Source organism: Gobio gobio, assembly GCF_949357685.1.
Source record: "Gobio gobio genome assembly, chromosome: 11".
Classification (NCBI taxonomy): Eukaryota; Metazoa; Chordata; class Actinopteri; order Cypriniformes; family Gobionidae; genus Gobio; species Gobio gobio.
The window spans coordinates 35,185,260-35,197,667 of record NC_137104.1 but is presented as its reverse complement, the minus strand read 5'-3'; the positions used below and the strand labels follow the sequence as shown (position 1 = coordinate 35,197,667).

General features: G+C 37.0%; 1 protein-coding gene across 2 annotated transcripts in view; it reads left to right on the top strand.

The window, feature by feature from the left end:
• The window catches only part of smarcc1b (SWI/SNF related BAF chromatin remodeling complex subunit C1b), a 21,936-nt gene extending 9,528 nt beyond the window's left edge, over positions 1-12,408 (top strand). Inside the window, exons 10-28 of one of the 2 annotated variants that reach the window (XM_079829470.1) lie at positions 42-121; positions 226-350; positions 437-496; positions 589-623; positions 729-841; positions 1,007-1,078; positions 1,525-1,638; positions 1,726-1,879; positions 2,090-2,200; positions 2,354-2,413; positions 3,491-3,749; positions 3,832-3,984; positions 6,409-6,458; positions 6,576-6,669; positions 7,698-7,831; positions 7,926-8,060; positions 8,384-8,540; positions 11,903-12,022; positions 12,103-12,408. In XM_079829470.1, the coding sequence (XP_079685596.1) occupies positions 42-121; positions 226-350; positions 437-496; positions 589-623; positions 729-841; positions 1,007-1,078; positions 1,525-1,638; positions 1,726-1,879; positions 2,090-2,200; positions 2,354-2,413; positions 3,491-3,749; positions 3,832-3,984; positions 6,409-6,458; positions 6,576-6,669; positions 7,698-7,831; positions 7,926-8,060; positions 8,384-8,540; positions 11,903-12,022; positions 12,103-12,149 (2,073 nt within the window). In that variant the 3' untranslated portion in view covers positions 12,150-12,408. The remainder of the gene's footprint in view (positions 1-41; positions 122-225; positions 351-436; positions 497-588; positions 624-728; positions 842-1,006; positions 1,079-1,524; positions 1,639-1,725; positions 1,880-2,089; positions 2,201-2,353; positions 2,414-3,490; positions 3,750-3,831; positions 3,985-6,408; positions 6,459-6,575; positions 6,670-7,697; positions 7,832-7,925; positions 8,061-8,383; positions 8,541-11,902; positions 12,023-12,102) is intronic. The other variant, XM_079829469.1, reaches the window with a different exon arrangement.

The following is a 12,408-nucleotide window of genomic DNA, read 5'->3' as shown; positions in this document are numbered from 1 at the left end:
AAGTGTTACTGACTCTTTTTATTTGTTTTCTCTTTCACAAGGAGCAGAAACCTGGGAAGAAGCGCCGGCGCTCCCCCTCTCCACCATCCTCTGAGTCTAAGAAGAAGGGAGGAAAAAAAAGGTAAAAGAAAATCTCTTGCTTTGTAGTCCCTACTATGCCACATTTTTAGTCAGGGATCCCCTGTAGTTTGATTTGGGATTACATTTGATTCTAACTTAAACCAGTAGCTCAGGGGTGTATAAGAGGCGTGGCCAACCAGAAGAGGCAGAGCCAGAGGAGGACCTCACTAAAGACATGGAGGATCCCACCCCAGTCCCTAACATGGAGGAGGTCGTTCTGCCTAAAAATGGTAAGGTGCTTTTTTTTCTGCCCTGTGTTTAGTGCTCAGGTTAATGTTGGGAGTCTAACACATTATTTATTTCTCATTGACTACAGTGAACCTGAAAAAAGACAGTGAAAACACTCCAGTCAAAGGAGGCATTATGGCTGATTTAGGTAAATTTGTTTGTGGGATTCTCTGTTCAGTGAATCGTTTTGTATTCCTGTGATATCAGTAATAACCTAGAATATCTATGTGTTCCTCTCAGATGACCAAGAAGAGGACCTGCTCTCTGGTGTCAGAGTAAGTCAGTCTGTCATGGTTGCTTTTTGTCAAGTCTAATCCAGAACCCAGTTGCAGTCAGCAGTATTCTTTAAATATGTGAGTTCTGACCTATTGTGTGTGCAGGATGAGGAAGAGCAGAGGGAGTTCGGCCGTGGGATGGAGGGGGAGGAGAGTGCCACAGAGCAAACGCATCACATCATTGTGCCCACCTATGCCTCATGGTTTGACTACAACTGGTGAGGGTTTAACTGAAAAAGTGTCCAGATTACGCCAACTGAAATTCTTAGTTTTACATATCACAGCTGAGGCCTAGTGCTCTGCGCATACTCGGGCATTTGCCATTCGTATACATTTTTACATAGAGAAATAGATGATTGTTTTGTTTTATTTTTCTGTGTTAGTATTCATCAAATAGAGAGACGAGCTCTGCCCGAGTTCTTCAATGGGAAAAATAAGTCCAAAGCACCAGAAATGTAAGTCAGTGTGTATGCATATATATATGCACATACTATCTGTATCAGATTCATCATACTGAACTCTAATTAAACATGGGTCCCACTTTATATTAGATGGCCTTAACTACTATGTACTTACATAAAAAAATGTGTATTAATGTACTTGAGTTGTGTTCATATTGTATTGCAAAACACTTTTCGCTGATAATGAGGTGGGATACGGGTAAAGTTAGGGACAGGTGTGGTGGTATGGGTAAGTTTAAGGGAAGTGTCAACAGTATAATTATAAATGTAACTACAGAAATGAATTACAGATTTTTAAAATGTAAGTACAATGTAAAAACATGTATGTACACAATAAATTGTATTGTAGTAATCAAATGATTAATTTAAATGTTAGCACATAGTAGTTAAGGCCACCTAATATAAAGTGGGTCCTAAACCTGTTCATATTTTGTTTGTAGATATCTTGCCTACCGCAACTTCATGATTGACACATACCGGCTGAACCCTCAGGAGTATCTGACCTCAAGCTCCTGCAGACGAAACCTGACAGGAGATGTGTGTGCACTTATAAGGTGTGTGTATTACTTGAACCCACTTACTTTGACACCGGTGCAAAATAATTTGTAATTCATTTATAAACCAGCTGATGTGCGTTTTAGGGTTCATTCGTTTTTGGAGCAGTGGGGGCTGATAAATTATCAGGTCGATGCAGAAAGTCGACCCCTCCCCATGGGCCCACCCCCAACGCCACACTTTAACGTTCTTACAGACACACCATCCGGACTTGTCCCACTACAACACAGACCCTTACAGGTATTAACAATGATGATTACCTCTTACATTCAGCCAGTCCTGGTCACGAAAGAACTACATTTATTACTTGTCTACTTACTGTATCTAATAAAGTGACATGAAATATGGATTTGAGTTGAAAGCAATCAGTTGCCTATTATACAGTTTAACGGTCATTTTACAAAATGTTTAATCAATTTGATATATTGTTTATTTGTTGTGTGTTGAAAGGTTTCAGCCTCCCAGCATATGTTGCATTTCCCAGAGAAATTAAGAGAAAAACCATCTGACCTACAGAATTTTGGTCTACGGAATGATATTTATGCAAAGAAACATCCGAAGGTAAAAACACACAATGTTTGCAACATTCATAGTTTCAGTTTAGTGGTGCTTTACCAGAACTTTCTAGAATCTATTGATTGCATTGAGCTTCATCATCTGAATACTGTGTGCTTGCTTTCTGTCTTAGTTTTTTTTCTTTCTTTCAACTTTTAGAGTAAAGGCGCAAACGCAGGGAGAGAATGGACAGAACAGGAAACACTCTTGCTTTTGGAGGTAAGCCATTCAAACAGTCAACAAGATTTTTTGAATTCTTAAAGATTTGTATCCGGGAGTCTTTAACTGAAGTACTGCAGGAGGTTGCCAATAATTTTTTATGTCAAGTAATTACAATAGACTCTAACCTTAATTACAAAAATGTTTATAAATATATAATCTAGCTACATTCCTATTATCCCTTCCATATTACAAATGAAGTCAAATTAAAATCTAATCTACAGTCAAACCAAAATGTATTCAGACACCTTCAACATTTTCTCACATTATCACACTTTATTCTCCATAGTTTAGAAAATGGTAATAGAATATGACAAGAACTCAGTGATAAAACAAATTCATCTTGATAATTTTGTCCAGTCTGTTGTTTAGCAATTAAAGAAAAAACAATAAACAAAACATGGTCAGGTCAAAGTGTCTGAATAATTTTGGTCCCAAATTTGTATCAATTTTACTGGTAGTTTACTGTATGAAGAATTTTTGGGTATAATATGTCACGGTTTACTTTATTTTGCTGTCCTCACTTACATAAATTAACTATCTATAGTGTCCTGCACCCACTACTTAAAAAGTATATCTGGTGTCTGAATAATTTTTGGTTTGACTGTATATGGAGCTGTACATTTAAAAGTAATTATATAATAATAATATATTATCGCATTCCCTACTATATACAGTAGGTGACAAAAGTATGTCCGAATTCACAGTACTATAAAAGAGTAGGGAAAAAGTATTTGAAAGGTGTACTACTACCTGCAAGTTTCTGAGGTGTGCATACGATGGACACTTTACTATCCCATGAGGCCACAGGAAAGAATGGCAGTGGAGCAACGGAACTGACGCTGGTTGGTCACATGATATTGACAACATGGTGTATGTAGTATATTCAGACTATATAGAACTTACTTTTTTAGCACTTGCAAAGTACTTATTCAAAATAAGAACCTACTCAAGATAGTATGCAATTTTGAACGCAGCCTCAGTTTTATGTAATGGAAGTCTCTGATCTCTATCCATCGAGGGGCCCTTGGCCTGATAAAGGATGTCATTATTTGTATGCTATATCTCTCTTCTCAGGCTTTGGAGATGTATAAAGATGACTGGAATAAGGTGTCGGAGCACGTGGGCAGCCGCACACAGGATGACTGTATTCTTCACTTCTTGCGGTTGCCGATAGAGGACCCATACCTAGAGAACTCTGAAGCCTCAATGGGTCCTCTTGCCTATCAGCCTGTTCCCTTCAGCCAATCAGGGAACCCTGTAATGAGCACTGTTGCTTTCCTTGCATCTGTGGTTGACCCTCGAGTGGCCTCCGCAGCTGCCAAGGCAGCTTTAGGTAAGCATTTGTTTGTTAGAGTGTGCTGATTTGAAGATATGCTGAGAGAAAATACATATTTAATGTTTTAACTGTCTTTCAGAGGAGTTCTCGAGAGCAAGAGAAGAGGCCCCGCCAGAGTTATTCAATGCCAGCTTTCACAAAGCACAGAGAGTTGGGCATAATTTAGATCCGGCCTTTATGCTTCAAACAGGTGGCATTGCAGGACTTGATGCTGACCATTCAGAAAAGACTGGTACTTATCTCACTTTTTTATGTGTGTAATGTTTTTTTTAAGTCATGCATGTAGTCACAACATCAAAGCAACCCAAATTCACATTTAAAATGCATGTTAAAACCAGTTGCACTAAATGTCCAACTGCTTGTCAAATTACATTGTACATTAACTTTCAAAAGTTTGGAATAATAAGATTTTTATATCTAGTAATAATATTTATATTATTACGATTATTAATTATTATGATTTCTGAAGGATCATGTGACACTGAAGTAATGGCTACTGAGAGAATTTTTTTGCTGTCAAATTGATTAATCGCATCCAAAATAAAAGTTTGTGTTTACATAATATATATGCGTGTATAATTATGTAATACACACTCATTCATGTATATATTTAAGGAATATTTGCATGTCTATACTATATATATATATATATATATATATATCTCTATATCTATCTTAAATATATTTTATATACATATAAATATAAAAAAAAATCTTAAATGTATACATGCATGTCTGTGTTTTTATATATACATATTAATTGTACACACACACATTATGTAAACACAAACTTTTATTTTGGATGTGATTTAATCGATTTGACAGCACTTGAATGTTCTGAAATATATATGTATACAGGGAGTGCAGAATTATTAGGCACGTTGATTTTCTGATCATATTTTTTTTCCAGGCACATTTGACCAATTCCAAACCACAGTAATCCTAATAACTACTATTGATTTAGTATTTAATAATGTATAAGTGATATATAATTGTTCATGAAGGCTGGAAATGAAAAACACCTTATATTCAGGTGTGCAGAATTATTAGGCATGTTTTCTTTTACAGATAAATTGAGCCAAAAAAGAGATTTAACTCAGACTGAAAAGTCAAAAAGTATTAAATGCCCATGAGAAGGATGCAATACTAATGCAATACTAGACATTGCAGTTAAGGCATGACCATTGGACAGTGAAATGCTCGTTGGGTCAGCAGGGTCAGACAAAAACAGGTGGCGGAGAAAAGACACCTGTTAACTGCAAAAGAATTAAGAATTAAGGTGAAGAATTAAGGGTGAAACCATCAGGAACCCTTTAGTCTCCAGCGCCACCATTTTCCAGAGCTGAAACCTACCTGGAGTCTCCAGAAGTGCAAGGTGTCAGGATCTCAGAGACTTCAGTTAGGTAAAGAATCCTAAAAAATGACCCCCACTAAATAAGAATCACAAGCTGAAGTGTTGTAAAATACATGAAGCCTGCTTTTTTATAGGCTTTATAGGTTTTATAGGTTGAGAATGACTCTTGAAGGACCAGCACCACATCCTCTAGTACCACTGTTTGAAGAATTCATCTTCCAGAATCTGGCAGTACGTTTTGGGAGTTAATTTTAGTCCATCCTGAAGTCCGTTTTGCAGAGATCGACTAAAAATGAACTCCCAAAACGTACTGCCAGATTCTGGCAGATGAATTCTTCAAACAGTGGTACTAGAGGATGTGGTGCTGGTCCTTCAAGAGTCACTCTCAACCTATCTGTCCATAAAGCCTATAAAAAAACCTTCTTCATGTATTTTACAACACTCCAGCTTGTGATTCTTATCTAGTGGGGGTCATTTTTTAGGATTCTTTACCTAACTGAAGTCTCTGAGATCCTGACACCTTGCACTTCTGGAGACTCCAGGTAGGTTGCAGCTCTGGAAAATGGTGGCGCTGGAGACTAAAGGGTTCCTGATGGTTTCACCCTTAATTCTTCACCTTAATTCTTAATTCTTTTCCAGTTAACAGGTGTCTTTTCTTCACCACCTGTTTTTGTCAGATCCTGCTGACCCAACGAGCATTTCACTGTCCAATGGTCATGCCTTAACTGCAATGTCTAGTATTGCATTAGTATTGCATCCTTCTCATGGGCATTTAATACTTTTTGACTTTTCAGTCTGAGTTAAATCTCTTTTTTGGCTCAATTTATCTGTAAAAGAAAACATGCCTAATAATTCTGCACACCTGAATATAAGGTGTTTTTCATTTCCAGCCTTCATGAACAATTATATATCACTTATACATTATTAAATACTAAATCAATAGTAGTTATTAGGATTACTGTGGTTTGGAATTGGTCAAATGTGCCTGGAAAGAAAATATGATCAGAAAATCAACGTGCCTAATAATTCTGCACTCCCTGTATATTCAAAAACATACAAAAAATCTTACTGACCCCAAACTTTTGAAAGGTAGTGTATGTTAAAACAAGAGCCATTTTAGAGTCCTTGGAATTGTCGTACCTGAAACATCCAGGGGAGGGCAGTAAGTGAAAGAATTTTCATAATGTTTAATGTAATTTAAACAATCGCCTTATATGACCTCTATACACCAAATATTACATAATACAGTTTATGATTAACATTAGTATTATGACTTGTATGGTTCTCTCTTTTTTTGTTTAGATGGGAGTGGCATAGAAACGATGAACACTGATTATGATCAGCATGAAAAGGTATGAGAAGCTTCTTCAGTTACAAATAATCATCCATTTTGCTTTTTTTATAGTCTTGCTTTACAAATCTTAATAAGGAAGGTGTGATTGTCACTGAGCATGTATTTTCTGTTGTAGCTTGAGGGTGACAGCATCTTGGGAGAGGGAGCATGTGTGAAGAACGAGGAGAAAGAAGAGAGTGAAGGAGAGAGAGGAGAGGAGAGCACAGCAGGTCAGAGAATAACAGATGCTCTGCATATTTAAACTCTTTGCATTCATTCACCTTCATTTAACACATAGCTGCTATGTTGTTAAATATTTACTGAAGCTGAAGGTACACTGAAGGTGATCAAAATGGTATGCAACCATGCTACTCAGACTACATTTGAAATTAATCCAGTATGCATAGTATGCAAATCTTCTGTATTTTTATGTGATGCTAACATTTAACATTGATCTAACATTTCTCCCTGCACCATGACTTTAGCTGTGTATAACAACCTATATGCCAAACATATATTTGAATTACAAAAAAATGTGGAAAAAAAGTGAACCCGTAACTCTTAATAGTCACAAAGCATGTTAGAAGTGCTTTGTGGGGTCTAAGATTTTGTTTAATGTTTTTGAAAGTATCTTATGCTCACCAAAGCTGCATTTATTTGATAAAAAAATACAGTAAAAACAGTACTTTTGTGAAATATTGCAATTTAAAAAGAAATTCTCTCTATTTTAATATATTTTAAAATGTTGTTTATTCCTGTGATGGCAAAGCTGAATTTTCAGCAGCCGTTACTCTAGTTTTCATGTCACGTGATCCTTCAGAAATCATTCTAATATGCTCAAGAAACATTTCTTATTACTATCAATGTTTTGAAAACAATGTCTTAATATTTAATATGTTTGTGGAAACAGTGATATATTTTTTCTAGGATACTTTCATTAAAATAAAGATAAGAAAGCATTTATTTAAAGTAGAAATAATTTTTTTTAACAATGTTAATGCTTTTACTGTCACTGATCAGCTTCATGCATCCTTGCTCAATAAAAATATTAATTTCTTAAAAAATAAAAAAAATATTTTTAACCCCAAACTCTTGAACAGTAGTGCATATGCATGCTTTTGTTCTTTACCCGTGTCATCTTCGCTTGTTTCTGACAAGTTGTGAAAAAAATCGAGTAGTCATGCAATACTGTAGGCAGTGTGATTGTGTATGATTTCTGAATTTCTTTATCTTTCATACTCTTTGTATGTCTATCCAGAGGAGAGTTTTGACATGGGCCTTACCCAAGGGGACGGAGAGGAGATGAAAAGGAGGGTAGAGCTTGAGCTGGTGGAGGGAAACATTGCAACAGCTGCTGCTTCAGCGCTGGCCTCTGCAGCAACCAAAGCAAAGGTGAATGTCAAACCTCTTTTCATGTGGCCCCTAAAGAACCACGATCATTAACTGACCAAAAAAGTGATTCATCTGAACTCTTCTCTCCCTCTAGCACTTGGCTGCTGTTGAAGAGAGGAAGATCAAATCTCTAGTGGCTCTCCTGGTTGAGACTCAGATGAAAAAGTTGGAGATCAAACTGAGACACTTTGAAGAGCTAGAGACCATTATGGATCGAGAAAAAGAGGCTGTGAGTCAGTGTGCCTTATTCAAGCAAGACCTGGCATCTCTCCAAGACTACAAGAAACTTTTGAGAGGACACTAGGTTCTCTTTTAATGCACTGTTTTATGACCTGCATCTTAATTTCCATTGATGTATTGTTTGTGCTAAACAATGCATTCATAGTTTTCATTAATCTCTTAAAGGGGTAGTTCACACAAAAAAGAAAATGTTATTATTTTACTCACCCTCATGTTGCTCCAAATCTTCTAAAGATGTTGTTGACTGCCAACTGCTTTTTAATGTAGAGATTTCAGGATGTTTAAACTTCATGTGACATCTGTATGTTGTAGCTGGAGCAGCAGAGACAACAGTTATTGTCAGAGAGGCAGAACTTCCACCTGGAGCAGGTGAAATATGCCGAGCTGAAGGCACGACAGACCGTGGAACCTCAGCAGCAAACGGGAGCCACACAGAGCAGCAGTACTGCATACAACCCTCTTCACCACGGTACACCCTTAGGCCCAAAGTATACTTCAGTTTTTAGCCGTGAGATGTAAATTTCGTCACCAGAATAGTAGGTGCTTTGACCGGTTTTTATAACCGCTCATACTTTGTACACACATGCGCATTGAATTTGTTTTGCACTAATCAGTTGTTCCACAAAGTAGCAACACTGGCTCGGGCTGTTGTTTCACAGTAGAAAATGAAATTAAAGAGACGGAACAACAACTACAAAATACCAGAGACTACAATAATAACAGATGCATTGACAAGCAAATGTGTGAGGGGGCTATGAGATAGCCGCAACTTTAGTTTAAAAGGTACAATCGGTCATAACTTCTGGAGATACTTTGAAAGGCTACATGTTTGACTGTACGAAAATGCTAGCGTACGATTAGAAAAAGAAATATACTTTGGGCTTTACACACGACCGTCAACGCTTTTCTCTCAGGCATACTAACATACTTAGTTACCATGAAATCAAAATTCACAAATATAATTTTTTACGGAATATTGCAGTATTTATTCTAAATGATTAATCCATGCATATCGTTTTTTTTTTTTTTAAATCATGTGCCTTCATAATCTTTATTCAAAATAATTCCATAATTATTACGCAGGAATGAGAGTATAGTTCCTAGCCATATCGGCCTAGAAAATCGCAACTTTTCATTTTCCATCGGTCTTAGTACACGATGTAACTACAGAAGAGTCAAGTTTTAAATAGGAAAAATATCGAAACTCTTTGGTCATTTTTTTGAGTGATATGCTAACGGTCTAATCAGATTCAATGATCTATGCTAAGCTATGCTAAAGGTGCTATCACCAGACCTGGAGATCGGCTGAATTGATTCGAAAACGGTAAAACTCAACTGTTTAACTCTTAGGGAGTTGGAAAATGAGCCTATTTTCAAAAATAGTGGCGTGTTCCTTTAAATATTAATTATAGCCATTCAAAATTACAGTGTGATTGAAAGCTATTATTTTTTAAACATTTTATTAGGCTTCAAAAATAGAATTTTATTTTAAGTGAACTTAAAACAATCCTCACATAAATTAATTATAGATTAATCCTTATTAAAGTTACAAAAGTTCTTTAGTCAAGAGAGTCAAAGTGAGTAATTTTCTCTGTTGTCTTTGTTCTTTGATTAACATTATTGACAGGCAGCATTAGTGGCTGCTGTCACTTTAAGACCTGACGCTGCAGCACATGATGCTGATCTCACACGTGTCTCATTTTCTCACTTTACGTTCATTTAAGACTTTAACTAATTTAAGACTGCTCTTATGAGAATACTCAACAAAACTGACATTTTGCCATAATTGTGTTATTATCGTGTGTGTCACATAGACAGGACATTCCCAGACAGCGCTTTCTCTTGACTTGTCACGCTTAAATGGTGTAAGAGCATGAATAAGAGCATGATCATATAATGTAACGCTAGCCAAAGGATGACAGAAAAAATGGATGCTACGTTAATTGCGTTAAATATTGTTAATGTATTAAACTGAAAAAAAATAATTGCATGCGCATATATATATATATATATATATATATATATATACACACACACACACACACACACACACACACACACACACACACACTCACCTAAAGGATTATTAGGAACACCTGTTAAATTTCTCATTAATGCAATTATCTAATCAACCAATCACATGGCAGTTGCTTCAATGCATTTAGGAGTGTGGTCCTGGTCAAGACAATCTCCTGAACTCCAAACTGAATGTCAGAATGGGAAAGAAAGGTGATTTAAGCAATTTTGAGCGTGGCATGGTTGTTGGTGCCTGACGGGCCGGTCTGAGTATTTCACAATCTGCTCAGTTACTGGGATTTTCACACACAACCACTTCTAGGGTTTACAAAGAATGGTGTGAAAAGGGAAAAACATCCAGTATGTGGCAGTCCTGAGGGCGAAAATGCCTTGTTGATGCTAGAGGTCAGAGGAGAATGGACCGACTGATTCAAGCTGATAGAAGAGCAACTTTGACTGAAATAACCACTCGTTACAACCGAGGTATGCAGCAAAGCATTTGGGAAGCCACAACACGCACAACCTTGAGGCAGATGGCCTACAACAGCAGAAGACCCCACCGGGTACCACTCATCTCCACTACAAACAGGAAAAAGAGGCTACAATTTGCACAAGCTCACCAAAATTGGACAGTTGAAGACTGGAAAAGTGTTGCCTGGTCTGATGAGTCTCGATTTCTGTTGAGACATTGAGATGGTAGAGTCAGAATTTGGCGTAAACAGAAAGAGAACATGGATCCATCATGCCTTGTTACCACTGTGCTGGCTGGTGGTGGTGGTGTAATGGTGTGGGGGATGTTTTCTTGGCACACTTTAGGCCCCTTAGTGCCAATTGGGCATCGTTTAAATGCCACGGCCTACCTGAGCATTGTTTCTGACCATGTCCATCTTTTTAGCCATCAGAGGATGGGTACATGGTGGTCATACTTTCAGCAGGATAATGCACCATGTCACAAAGCTCGAATCATTTCAAATTGGTTTCTTGAACATGACAATGAGTTCACTGTACTAAAATGGCCCCCACAGTCACCAGATCTCAACCCAATAGAGCATGTTTGGGATGTGGTGGAACGGGAGCTTCGTGCCCTGGATGTGCATCCCACAAATCTCCATCAACTGCAAGATGCTATCCTATCAATATGGGCCAACCTTTCTAAAGAATGCTTTCAGCACCTTGTTGAATCAATGTAGAATTAAGGCAGTTCTGAAGGCGAAAGGGGGTCAAACAGTATTAGTATGGTGTTCCTAATAATCCTTTAGATGTGTGTATGTGTGTGTGTGTGTGTGTGTGTGTGTGTGTGTGTATGTATGTATGTATGTATGTATGTATATATATATATATATATATATATATATATATATATATATATATATATATATATATATATATATATATATATATATATATAATATAATATAATATAATATAATTAATATAATATTATATATATATATATATATTTATTTATTTAATGCTGTCAAAATTTGCATGTTAATGCATGCGATTTAATTTCTTCAGTTTAATGCATTAACAATATTTAACGCAATTAACGCAGCATCCATTTTTTCTGTCATCCTTTGGCTATAGCGTTACATTTTATGATCATGCTCTTATTCATGCAAAAGCTTTTAAACCATTCAAGCGTGACAAGACAAAAGACAACGCGCTGCCTGTGAATGTCCTGACACACTCACAACGCAATCAAGTCAAAAAGCTTTTTCACTCTGGCATGCGTCACAATAGGGAAGAACAGGCAATCGCAAAGTCTGTTTTATATCAACCTTAATAATATTGTGTTTTTTGCATCCCTCTCAGGTCGTCCGGTGGGCGGTGCTGGTGCTGGTGCTGGTGTTGGTGCTGGTGTTGGTGCTGGTGCTGGTGTTGGTGCTGGGCCGATTATGGGTGCTCGGCAGCCTGGAGCTCCCAATGGCATGTGTGAGTAACACATGCCACAACTCAAATTCTAATCAACACTGGCACAGTGTTCGAAAAGTTTCATTTTCTTTCCAATTCAGACCAAACTCCACCGTCCTCACAGGCTGATGGGGCCGCACCCATGTAATGTCCACTAACGGAGAGTTAACCCAGACTCAGCAAGATGAAAGTCACATCATGTACAAGTTACCAACATTCACCTCTACAATAGCACTTATTCTGTGTATATTTAATATTTTTTAAGCATTGATGCTGGCATTTAAGGATAAGAAATTGAGCTTTTCATTGCCATATCTGTATGTACTTAATGTTTGTAGATCTGTTTTTGTATAGCCACCAAGCACTAAAACATTTGTGGCTGAATAAATCTTTTATATGAAGTTATA